Here is a 13,593-nt window from a genome sequence, read left to right as displayed (position 1 = left end):
TACCAAATGAAAGAGCTTTGTGAGATCACAAATATATAACATACTGTAGGTAACATTTTCAATACTTCGTCTAACAAATTAATAGAAAACGTTCAAAAATTTCACAATCCTCTGTTGACTTTCAAGTGCTTTAAATTGAAAATGGCTGACTGGATTAGTCCAAAATACATTCCAAGTGACTGTGAATATCCTCTAAAAAATAATTAACCAGATATATTAAAAAATAGGAAAAGCTGGATCTGAGGGAAGCAACAGACAGGGCAGTCAACATTGCTGCCTACTGGACAAGTGGGCAACTGGGCATCCATCGTATGAAAAAGGATATGTTGACAACGTCCCTACATGCTGTGTTATTGGGATTCTTTACGTAAAATTCCACCTCTTATTATTGCATATCCAAAGGTGATGATTTCCTTGACAAATAATATCAAGATACAACATGAGCTAGTACTTGTAGTGGTAGTATGATCATACGGCTTACCTATATGGATACACAGCTGCAAAAGTGCAACTAGAGATACAGTCACCACACGGGATTGTTAGCCATTTAGGGTTCTTTCTAAATTGGGAATTCTATAACGTAAGTACTTATTGAACAACCAATTTAGCTAGGACCCTAAATGGCGCTACAATCGCGGAGCGTTATGGTATGTGTGTATTTTACCAAAGTCCGTTCTGCAATTAAGCAACAAACACGCAAATATTCATATATAATGTTACATTAATAATATTAGTAAGTAGTTTAGGCACTCAAAATACCGTATTGTGATCTATAAAACTTTGATATATTAGCGGTAATACAATTTTTCCTCAGACAGGCACTTGGGCCGTGAGTTGGTGGAGCTATGGCACACTTTTCTCTCACATTGTTTTCCTTTCGGGAGAATTTCGCTATTTTCGACAGCTTTCAACGACGTAGTGACCTAGTATTTTCCTTTATTTCTTTTAAGAACGGAAACTTATTGTCACTGCAATAAATATAGAGGAAAAGAGGGTGACATTGAATAGTTAAGGAATAATCAATGATTAATTATTATTAGTAGTTTATGTGTCTGCTACTTAAATAATAAAAGGCATTAGATACGAGGGGTTTGGGGGGTTTAGCACGGAAGCAAGCACTTGATCCCTTAACAACACTTAGGGCCCCCCCACATCTGGCGTCTTTCGAGCGTCGGCGTCTACAATTCTATGGCCGACGTCGACGCAACGTCGACGCAGCGTCGACGCAACTGCGCAGCGACGTCATTTTCCATAGCGCTGGATTGACGCCGACAGACGCCGACGCTCGAAAGACGCCAGATGTGGGGGGGCCCTTAGGCCTTTTTTATGATTTCATATTATGTCTAAATACATAAATTACATAATAGTTTTGGGAAGTTGCACTTTATCCAAAAGTTTTACAAAAGTCGATTTTCTCGAAACAGGGTTTTTAGAGATGCAGCAGATAGTCATGACACGGCAGTATCGGAGCCGGCAAGCAAGCACTTGATTTCTTAACAACACTTAGGCCGCGGACTAGGCGCAAGTTAAGTACGACGCGGCAAGCGGCGAATCAATATGCCGTTCAATTAATACATTTGGTCGAGCGCAATATATATGAACATTGTCTTGATTTACATTTTGATCTGTACGATTTGATCCGCGGACTTAAGGATGACTCATGTTAGACCGGGCTGTGTCCGGGCCGGAGCTTCCGACGCTTACTTTTCTATGAACATGACAGGCGATCACGTGATGCCTTTCCATAGCAAACGATGCGCCGGGAAGCTCCGGCCCGGACACGGCCCGGACACGGCCCGGTCCTTTACGCTACTGCAACGGTTACCAAGGCACCTTGCTTACTGCTTGCTTGCTTTAATAGTAAAGTCCATGTTTGCAGTAGGTATTTTAGTGAGAAATTTAATTTTGGCTTTTTTTTGTCGCGATGAAATATTGTTAATATTAAACTATTAACTAGTTATTGCATTTTTCTGATGTCTACATTGTATGTACTTTGATTTTTAATTTATAATTAATGAATTATGATTGACATTTGTATTCTTGACGTGTAATGAATTATCTTTATCAATAAATATATGAATATGAATATATGTTGCTATAATAGAAAGTGCGTCTAGTAGGTAATTTAGATAACCTTAGAGTGATTAGATAAGGATCTGATTAGAAGATCAGAACCTTTACTTCCAAAATAGTGATACTTATTTAATTATATGCAGTATTGTAGTGTCTTTATTTACATTCCGGATTAAAAATGTTCTTTTAGGCACGATATTAAAATGTAAATACGAGCCCTTAAAACGCTGCCTTTTATAACGTTTGTGGCTATTGTTTTTTTTAGCAAGCCTGATTTAAATATTGTAGATTGGATAACCGCCCCAATAAATCAGGAGATTTCCGAGCGTAATTTGTGATTAAATTATGAGTCACAGTCTTTCATTTAGGCGCCCAGCCAGGATTTAACTTGCAGTAATATTTATTAAAGATCCGTATCACGAGATTTATGATGTCCCAGCACAGGGAAAAAATGGGAATGTAACGTTGTAACGTTGCCGGTGAAAATTTATTTCCTTACCTCCGTACAAGGATCTTGGTGCATAAATTATATTTCCACAGTCGGGGATTCGCATCCAACTTTTATGAAGTACGCAAACGTCTTATCCGTTTTGGGAATTAAAGGAACTTAACCACTTGCTAAATGCTTTATCACTTTAACATCCACGCTTCGCGTCAGGAGCTTATTTCGGTTTAATTTCAAAAGTTACTAGAGTAACAAGTCTGCTTTGTGTTAATTCAAGTACCTAGGTAAGCCAATTATGAAGTGCTTTCTGCTTCTTCCAGTCGACTGGTCAAACGTATGCGCTATGAATACGTATGAGGCGAACGGAATACTGTAATTATCACATTATGGACACTGCTCATTGTCGGCAACGTGATTCAGGTGGTTCCCACTAAAACATGATAAATAGGTGCATTCATGTGAATCATTCCCATTTGCTTCCGCCATATGTATGGCGGCGATCACGTGGGGTGGCAACAAATGTATTATGTTATGTAACTGGTGACCGAAGACCTGGCGGCTACCTCGCACAACGTATCAGCATTGCGATACAGCGAGGAAATGCCGCCAGCATCCTTGGTCTATTTTAGATTTAAGCTAGTTATTCATTTCTTCTAGTACTTAATACCACTTTACCACTGTATATATCTTGTTTGTAAGTAAATGACGTTCCAAATGTATTTTTAGCGAAATTTAATTCTACTTCTCCAGTCCGCCAGGAAATATTGTCGATTTGTAGACTATTCTTGAGATATAAATAAACATTTAGTTTTAATACCAGCTTGTTAGTATTTTCATTTGTCTAATCACACCGCGGTTTTCTTACTTTTTTGTCCACACTTTCACGTGCTGACATTCTTGTCATCAAACCTCTTTTTTCTCCCCAGTTCCACCAAACATCGTAGACGAAGGCACCAGTGGCGATCTGGTGGCGAGAGAGGGGGAAGACGTGAGTCTCTCCTGCATGGCTGAAGGTCGGCCTCACCCTCGCATACTGTGGCGAAGGGAAGACGGCACCAACATTCAGCTGAGGGATGAGACGGGGGAACTACATAAAGGTACAAATAATATTAAATTCTTGGTATTTTTCGTGTGAACCCCATGACCGACAGTCTTTTTCTATAATGCATACTGCAGCGACGATAGGACGGCTCCAATCTCCAGATGAAGGTGTAACTCATAGAAATACTCATCAGCAGTTAGGCTTAGTATTCATTTAATTACATTGTCAGTTCAATGGCAGTTATTCAAAATTAGAAAAAAGTTGAAATGAATAATAAAATCGTTTCGTATGACCTAATGACGTAGTCATTAAAATCGGTTAGTTATTTTGCAGTAATATCAGCTATTACTCTCTGGAAAGAGCTTGAAAGAGAATAATCTGAAAGTGTAACGAAAGTTAGATTAATTTTTGGCTCACTGTTAAACAAAGATTTAGGTAAATGAAGTTACGGAGTTTCAAGTATAAGTTTACAATAAGATTTTGTAACCGCTCACGTGCCATTAAGGTTTAGTAAGTACCTACATAATTAAAATGAAAAGATAAAGACGGTATGTATGCATAAATAATAAACAAATAAATGCTTACACGAAATGCAATTACTTCATAAAGGTACTGGTAAAATTACTTTTTACTAGGAAACATCTAAGTTTGCCTTTACCGCAATATAATTATATTGAGAGCACAATGGAATGTTGTAAATTTACGAGAACGGCAACATTACGAGATACGCCGACAAGCGTTGACAGTTACTTTGAAAAGCTCGTATCCCGTAACTTGTGTGTTGTATAGTTGTACGAGTATTACATTGCGGGTCGAACTATTTTGTATGGTTAACATTTTCAATGTATTTCTAAGCAAAATCTATTTCAGTACTTATACTTCTTAGATCCAATGCTAACCGCCGTTGAAATATTCGCCCGTATTGAATTTACACACTGTGTTAACGTAACGATGCCAATTTTGTTTTAATGGTTTTGGTCTTATTTTGATACGACTTTGAATCATGTCATCAGGAGGTGTATTGTGATTGTAATAACAGGTTATGAATTTGATCTGGATTTATGGAGTGTTAAAAAAATGTCACTTATGGTACTGACATATTATCATATCCAGATTCTAGGATAACAAATTTAGATCAAATTCAAAACTTGTTGTTAAAATCACAATCGGTAGGCACTACGTCACGCCCACCGCTCCCGTGCAACAATAAGTGCGAGCGGGTGCCTTATAAGATGACTCCATAGCATTTCGTAGACATAAATAAATAAATAAATAAATATTATAGGACATTCTTACACAGATTGACAAAGTCCCACAGTAAGCTCAAGAAGGCTTGTGTTGTGGGTACTCAGACAACGATATATATAATATACAAATACTTAAATACATAGAAAACACTCATGACTCAGGAACAAATATCTGTATCATCATACAAATAAATGCCCTTACTGTGATTCGAACCCAGGACCATCGACTTCGCAGGCAGGGTCACTACCCACTAGGCCAGACCGGTCGTCAAAACCAAAAAGACATATCAATATCAAATAAGTATACTGATTATAAAGTTCAAATGCCGCTCCAGCACACAAATGGATGGTTTCTCGTTACTACACAGAGAGCGTCTCTGCACAAAACTTTTACGAAAATTACCCTCCTCAGCGGAAAACAATGCTACGGAGCTGCGGCGTAGCACGTAAATTCTCGATATTTGTCATTAGCTTTCTGCTATTAAAAACTTTGCCAGGAAACCTGCGGTTGTACCTCAAAGAATTCACTGCTATAAAAATCTAAAACCCAGAATAAACCTTTTCATTCCGTCCGTTTTGTTCAGCTTCGTTATTTCATCTGCGTCTATCATATTCTCCGCCCACTAAGCAACCGTACACTTTTTCCAAAACCCAAAGCATTGTTCCACACAACAACGTACACGGTAATTAATGTTTTACGTGCGCGAGCTGCGGACCGATTGTTGCTCCCTCACTAGAATATTTGGTGCGTATGAATATTCATCAAACAATTCTTTGGCAGACACTGCAGCGCCTGAAATTAGGCAGGCGGAAGTTTTTAATAAATGGTTGTGACAGTTTCGATTTACGGTACCGGGGGGCTTTGTATCCATTTCGCTTTTACTTTAATTTATAACTCTTTGTTTTCCGCGAATCTTCTTTGGTTACAAATTATATACTTCAACAATTTAAGGAAAATGTATAAATAAATGTGCCTGTAGAGAAATTTCGAGGTCTGTATTTCTGTTTTGAAGTAAATGTCACATCAATATTATAATAGCCTCTGCTCGCAATTGTCTGCCAAATAAGTCGTTTTCATTTTTAATATTTCTCTAATCTACAACTTGTTGCTACGGAGGAGCGGGGCTTCCCGATACAGGTATAATATACTTAATAGGAAGTCCCAACCTGTTACCAATAAGGTAACATTTATTAATGTAATAAATATTTTTCATTTTCATTTTTTTTTCATTTGTTATCACTATTTCTGTAGCATTTTTTAAATAAAACACACACATTGATTACAAATGTAATCAAAATGCCACAAACTCACTAAGTCCATTATACCGGTCCGGAACTTTATTAAATGCAATTCCTCCCAATCCTGCAAACCGGACTATCTCCGGACTGAGCTGGCATAATTGACGACGTTGCAACGTCCCATCTCATTAACATTTGAAGATGGGTCGTAAATTCAGGCGCTTAGTAGGTACGCTAATTTCCCGTGGAATATGCACACAGTGCTCTCACACCTTATATTAGAGTTATTCTAGTTGCATCCTAAAGGTTAAATACATCCCAATTACCCACGACAGCAACAGCATTTGCTATAATATTGAAGCAAAGCAGTGAAAGGTCGCGATTGCCTATAATATATTTTTACCCGGAGTGTGAGAGGTAAGATTAGAAGTACTTATCTATCAGGGTGATTATTCCCGTCCCAGTTATAATTATAACTAGATAAATGTTTCATAAAATAGTCGTAAGGAGCGAGGAAGCCAATTACAGGAACTCACAGGTAGTTACAAAGTATTCTAATGTAAAATAATGCTTACTTACGTACAAACAGATGCGTACAAAGAAAGAGATAAAAAAACACAATTGAAAATGAAAATAGAAGCCTACAAATAGATACCTACTAGGTTCCTAACAACTTAGTTCATTAGCGCCCAAAATAACTGAGGTCTCGGAGTTCAAAAGGAAAACAACATAAAGTACCTACTTAAAGTTTATCAGATTTTAATGCTGATAAAGCAAATAAAGTTCATATCAAGTTTATATATTAAGTTGGTGAATTAAATACATTTAATCGCCTAATGAAAACAGGACATAATAAAAAAAAGTATATAATATAATGCATTATTAACAGAATTAATAATAATCTATTTCATGACATTAAAGCTCTCCAAGGGGCCTCTACGTGTTGGATCTGTGTCCCCACGCAAGCCTATCAAAAAACCGGGATTATAGGCCCGTGATATCGAAGGATCTATTTCATATGTATATTAGGTATTATGATAGTTACAAAAAGGATACAAATTACAACGGGTTATTTATTGATAAAAACAAAGAAAGGAATAAACAAACATAATAAAACTTACAAAACTAAAGATAAAAAATTTGCCCTAGGTCGCCGTCAACGGGCAAGGTGCCCAGAAGGCTGGCCGTATTTCCCCGCTGTATAGCGGTGCTAATACAACTAACTTACAAATAAAAATTAAAACAAACCGCTCCCTGCCGTTCCCGGTGTAAGGGCACCCTTGATGATGCTTGTGAATATGAAGATATTTTTAAAACTAGCAATTATAACGTGTTGCTTTTGCAGTGGACATGTTCATGGGTCCGAACCTCAATCTGACGAAGGTGGAGCGACGGCAGATGGGAGCGTATCTCTGCATCGCGTCCAATGACGTCCCACCTTCGGTCTCCAAGCGCATCATGCTTAATGTTAATTGTAAGTCAACTTGTTTTTATATTATTCAATTTTATTTCATTGTTAAAAAATACTCCAGTTATATGTAAGAAATCCGCAACGCAGGCTTCGTCCGATGGCTACAAATGCAAATCAGCAACATGCTTCGTCCCAAACATATCAAGGCTGGTGCCTACCTAGCTCAAATGTCCCGATTACGCTGGCAGCGTTACCGCGCTGAATGGCCAATGAGATTTTGTAATAGGTTAACAATATTTTAATAAAGTTAAACCAAGAAAAGTCTGCTGAGATTTTGACAGTGTTATTTTATACATAGAAGTTTGACATTTCAAATAACACCTGAAGAACGTGTGCTGTCAAAATCTCTGCAGACTTTTCTTGTTATAACTCTAACTTGGTTGCATTTTAAAATAGTGTTCAAGAAAAGTAGCAAATGTAATCGAATCAAATCATATAATTTTGCTTTAGTATCGCATCAATGGTCAATGAAGTTGATTATTTGGAGGATTTAATAGGTACTTTATTTTGTTAATGCTTGGCCACTAATTAGGATTGTTCATTTTTTTTCAAATGTTCTCTTTCGAAAACCATTTCGAGATATAAGGTTTTTAAACAGTTTCCGACATTTGCTGCGATATAATAATTGAGGATTGAAGATATTTCAACAAATATCCTTATGACCTTAGTTTGACCTTCTGTCGGGCTGAATGTAAAGTCATTGCATAATAAAAGTTATCGAACCGTAGTAAATAAATCCGTCACTCACGTATTGTCAAAGTTATCATTGTCATCGATTGTCATAACAAAATTTTTCAGTTAAACCGCTGCGCTTGTTTGTTACAATTTGATTTATAACTAATACCTAAACAGTAAATTTCATTGCTTAATAATATATCAAAAACCTTGTTCCTATGTGTGGGAATGATTCACAAAAATAATAGTTCGAATCCACGAAGACCTACGACGTGAAAGATGGTGCCGTGAATTAAACTTGGAATACCTACCTACTTCCCGTGTTACACACAGTATTGCTGTGAGAATCACGTTGATGTAAGTATAAAATTAATATTAATTTACTACAATTAAGTATTTAAAAGCTCACTTTATTGGTAGGGTCGTGGTATCTATTTATTTTCTGTGGTAATGTAGCCAGAGTATCTAAAGGCAAACCGTTAAACAGAGATGGTGCCTACTGGAAAGAAGGAATATACAAGAATACATAGCCATACTCAAAATTCAGCCTGAAACTGCTTTAAAAAGATATAATTTCTAATTTCCAGGTACATGTTGCAGTTCAAGCTGCTGAATCTGATATCATGGTGGACAAGACTTAATAAAGAGTTGTGAATAATAAAACATGTTTTTGTTTACCTACTTTTTTATTAATTTGGGAAATATGTTATATATGTTTCCAAAAAAAAATAGTAACTTTACATTAAATGTATGTTTATCATGTTCTGCACGAGCATCTGACAATGATGGCTTCTTGTTGACCATCCAGAAGAGAAGTGTATGGTTTGTTATTTACTCTGTTCCCAGGCATTATTTACGGTCGTAAAGTATTACGACGATTAATAATTAATATGACGTTCGTTTCAATATAAAATGCTCAACTTTGTTCTGGGCCCAAGTGCAGTTACATATATCACAGCTGTATCTAAATAGGAATCACGATGACCTGAAATAATAGGATATAATTAGCAAAATTGGCATGTTCCTAATATAGTAGTATAAGTATGTAGTACAATATCCAAACAATGGTGACAAGCCGGCAGAAAGCACCCACTGGGTGCTAAGTTACCTTTAGCAATGGACGCTTGTAACGATTTTATGAATCCAATCTTCTTACAAATCGAATCAGTTAAAATATATATGATGTAGGTAACTTACATTTGTATTTTTGCTCCCTTGATTTCAGCCAAGTTATGGTTGGAGTTGGATGCTATATGGATACATACTCCAATAACACTAAGTTATATTATATAACTTAGGCAGATTTCTGGAATCAGCTTTCTCAAATTTATAGCGTAGGTATTTTGAAATTAATGATTCAAAATAATAGTAGTTTATGTGACTGCTACATAATGAGAGGCATTAAAACACGAGTGTGGGTTTAAGAAACGAACGTTAGTGAGTTTCTTAATAGGATCACACGAGTGTTTTAATGCCTAATTATGTACAGTTACATACACTACTTTATCTAAACACATACTTAAAACTAACTAAAAGATAAACTGTACGTCAAATGGTGGTGAATGAAAACTTTTTTCACGCATGTCACACATCCTTAGTTTTTTTTTAATTCTAGACAAAAGCATGAAGTCCCTATTCTCATGTCATTCGAGATCAAGATGTCGTGCGGTTTATATTTAAAAAACATACTAAATTGACGTTTCGTATCGATAACTGTTTTAATATCTATGGATACTAGAATAGAGACCTACTTGAGTTTTGACTGCTGTTCCAAATTTAAACTCATAACCTACAAAAATCTATAACGTTATGTACATTAAAGTTCAAATTTTCCTACTACCACAGATAAGAAAGTTCTCATAGTAAAATTGGTTGTAATAAAGCTTGTCATTTCCTACGGTTTCTGAACGTATTATAGAGCACTAATGACATGTGTGTAGATAAACGAGTTTTCCATTCCAGACGATTGTTATTTATAAAAACTCGTGACACTGACATTGTCGACAGGTGACATTACAATCAATTGACAATGACAACTATTTTTTTAATGCTTGTTGTTGCTTGTGCATTATCCTAATCAGCCGACGACATGTAATTTACGAGAAGTCGTATCTCATATTTTCAATAAATTATAAATATTCAACCGAGCCACGAATAACTAAATCATTCAAATTGGTATCTTAAATTAACCTATATTTTCAGAAAATAAAATAAAAATGGGGGTCTAAAAAAAATGAACAATCCTAATTTGAACACTATTTAAGTGACAAGCCTCCTATAAGTAAAACTTTTTTTTTATAATGTAATAGTCAGCAAACGAGCAGACGAGCCGCCTGATGGGAAGCTGATGGGTGGGTGGGGGTTTGTTTGCTAGTTTTATGTACATATGTATGTAGGTAGGCAGTAATCATGTCGCCGCTCAATATCACTATTCATTCCACTGAATTCACTTGCAATAATTATTCATGCTGCACCAATATCTGGTTGCATTGAAATGTATCCTGTTGCACATAATACAACGTAACAGCACCGTGCATTAGTCTGAAAGTCATATTAAGCTTCAATATCATTACAGCGAACTATAATGGAATTCAACATGGCTCCGAAATTCCGGTTCAACTCCTAAGTGCGTTCAAAATAAGTTCTTGTCCACAGTTGCCCCTTCAATAGTGGTGGCGACAAAGGTAATAGGAGTGCCGACTGGGTCTGAAACGAGACTGGAGTGTTTCGTCGAGGCCTACCCTCAGGCCATAAACTATTGGCTAAAGAGCGGCCAGGAAATGATACTTTCGGGGTAAGTGTGCGTCTATTAGTTTCTTAGTTTCATTAAAGTTGAGAACATCGGGCCGCGATGGAAATCCGTTTAAACGCTTTGCATGTATTATGAAACTGAAAACTGTTTCTCTTTGTCGTTTGTTAAAATCTGTTTTACAAAATATAACATTGTTTTGAGAATGAGTTTTTGGCAAGCTTTTGAATTTTTTGTGACGTTGAATACTATGAGTGCAACGTTTATTAATATTTTCACACTTATTACACTTTAGGCATTTGAACGATAGAATCTATTCATTTTATATACGATGAAAATGAAATTCGCATAAAATATGGTATAACAAGGTGTTATTGGAAAGATATTCCCGTACAGAAACATATTTTGCTGGTTAAGCATGCAAATATTATCTTGAAGCTATTCATCTAATAGGTAGGTACATTGTTAACTTAAAACTAATATTTCTACTTAATACTAGGTATTGCATATCAAACAACTCACTTACAGAGTAAAACACCTGTATTTTCAGCCAACGATATAGATATGCTGTAGGTGTAGGTACACAGAGAACGATGTCAACCGAAACCGACACCTTCCAAGTTACATGAAATCCTTGCTTTAGTATTCCTCTCTCTCGCTGCACATGCGATTTAATTTTACCGCGGCAATGTGTCACTCTCCTCACAATCGAATTGTTGCAGAGGACGACATAACCTCAGCGACGACCGCGCTCTGCCGTACCAGACACGAATGGTGCTCAACATCTCAGATTTCAGAGGCGAAGACGCCGGTACCTACACCTGTGTGTCTACCAATACTATGGGCAAAACGGAAGGCACTATCAGACTTTATGGTATGAGATTTTTTTACCTAGGTAACGCAATTGCACATAATTGAGTTTACTATAGAAATAAAAATTTATCAATATTTTACGTCTTCCTGCTGGCCATTTGGACTCAGATCTATTTTGGAAATAGAAATGGATTATAAATATTATAATAATAACTGATATTGGCAATACACGTAGAGCAACTTTTTATAAAGAGTTACACTAATGTGATCGGCAAAAATGTATCAATAAAAAAATATTACTTAAATCGTTATAATTTTCATGTTGTTGGAATAGGTAACATCCTTTGTTTGTCTACTTTGATTTTAATTTTACTTTCCAGTAAAATCTTAAAAGAGCTATTGTTCTGAAATATGAAAATCTCTAATTAGATTCTATTCTTGCGTTAAATATTTGTAATAAAGCTGCTTTTAAGTAACAATGTGAACTGAATAGTATTTTAATGAGGCTTTATATTTTGTATTACAGGTAAACTAAATGGAATATTTGAAATTAAATATGCACGAAAGCCTTAGTTTTTATTTTGTTTTTGTGCAGAAATAAAAATAACAACAACAACATCCACGACGACGACGACAACAACAACGACGACAACGACAACTACAACAACGACGACAACTCCGCCGCCGACGACCACAGAATACTACCCGTCTCGTGAGTATTTTGTGGTAGACTGTACACTTGACTGATGTAACCGCAGTAATACAACAACGAAGACAACCATAAAATACCAGGTACCCGTCTTGTGAGTACTTGTGGTAGACTGTACTTGACTGTGATACACTTTTATTAATATTATAATCTTGAGTTAAAAGAGCGTATTCAGAACCATACCTGCTATTAATTTAAAATTTAAAAATACACTAGCATTATCTTTCTAAATCAATGTGATTTCAATATCAGTTCTTGACGCTTATATAGGTACATCCTCACTGAATGGTTCATTAAATACATACATATTTTATTGAGGTTCATATTTACCAAAAACAAGGTTTCGTGCTGGCCGATTTACTTACCTACTATGGTTAGGAAGACATTGACGTGTTCTATATTTTACTTACTATTTTTCATTCATTGACATTCATTCATTCATTGATATTATAAAAACCGGGCAAGTGCCAGTCAGACTCGCGCACGAAGGGTTCCGTACCATAATGCAAAAAAAGGCAAAAAAAAAAAACGGTCACCCATCCAAGTACTGACCCCGCCCGCCCGACTTTGTAACTTCTGTCAAAAATCACGTTTCTTGTATGGGAGCCCCACTAAAATCTTTATTTTATTATGTTTTTAGTATTTGTTGTTATAGCGGCAACAGAAATACATCATCTGTGAAAATTTCAACTGTCTAGCTATCACGGTTCGTGAGATACAGCCTGGTGACAGACGGACGGACGGACGGACAGCAGAGTCTTAGTAATAGGGTTCCGTTTTACCCTTTGGGTACGGAACCCTAATACTTATATTTATTAACGTGATAATATGTTATTTACGTGCAACCTAAACGCTGGACCCCTTTGCGCTGCTCTGCCGTAACCTGGACATATTATAATTATATTGAAATTAAATTGTTATCATGATACGACTTTGCAATTGATATTCCTTGTTTCAGGATACGTGGTACCTTTGCAGCCGGCTGAACAAAAGCACACTCAAGCGCAAGACGCAACTACTTACGGTAAATACATGGCTGTGCATTTACTTAGTAATTAATTGAATTGATTTAAATTGATTGATTGAATTGAGTTCTATTTTGATGTATGTATGTGTGAGCTTAATTAAGC

At 36.2% G+C, this 13,593-nt stretch overlaps 1 protein-coding gene across 1 annotated transcript in view; it reads left to right on the top strand.

The window, feature by feature from the left end:
• The window catches only part of LOC134669387 (lachesin-like), a 122,954-nt gene that overhangs the window by 106,884 nt on the left and 2,477 nt on the right, over positions 1-13,593 (top strand). The window contains exons 5-10 of the mRNA XM_063526908.1: positions 3,445-3,615; positions 7,392-7,520; positions 10,848-10,986; positions 11,664-11,815; positions 12,350-12,466; positions 13,422-13,487. Of these exons, the coding sequence (XP_063382978.1) occupies positions 3,445-3,615; positions 7,392-7,520; positions 10,848-10,986; positions 11,664-11,815; positions 12,350-12,466; positions 13,422-13,487 (774 nt within the window). The remainder of the gene's footprint in view (positions 1-3,444; positions 3,616-7,391; positions 7,521-10,847; positions 10,987-11,663; positions 11,816-12,349; positions 12,467-13,421; positions 13,488-13,593) is intronic.

The sequence above is a fragment of the Cydia fagiglandana genome, chromosome 12, assembly GCF_963556715.1.
Source record: "Cydia fagiglandana chromosome 12, ilCydFagi1.1, whole genome shotgun sequence".
NCBI lineage: Eukaryota > Metazoa > Arthropoda > Insecta > Lepidoptera > Tortricidae > Cydia > Cydia fagiglandana.
The sequence above is the reverse complement of the archived record's forward strand: the minus strand, read 5'-3'. Positions and strand labels throughout refer to the sequence as shown.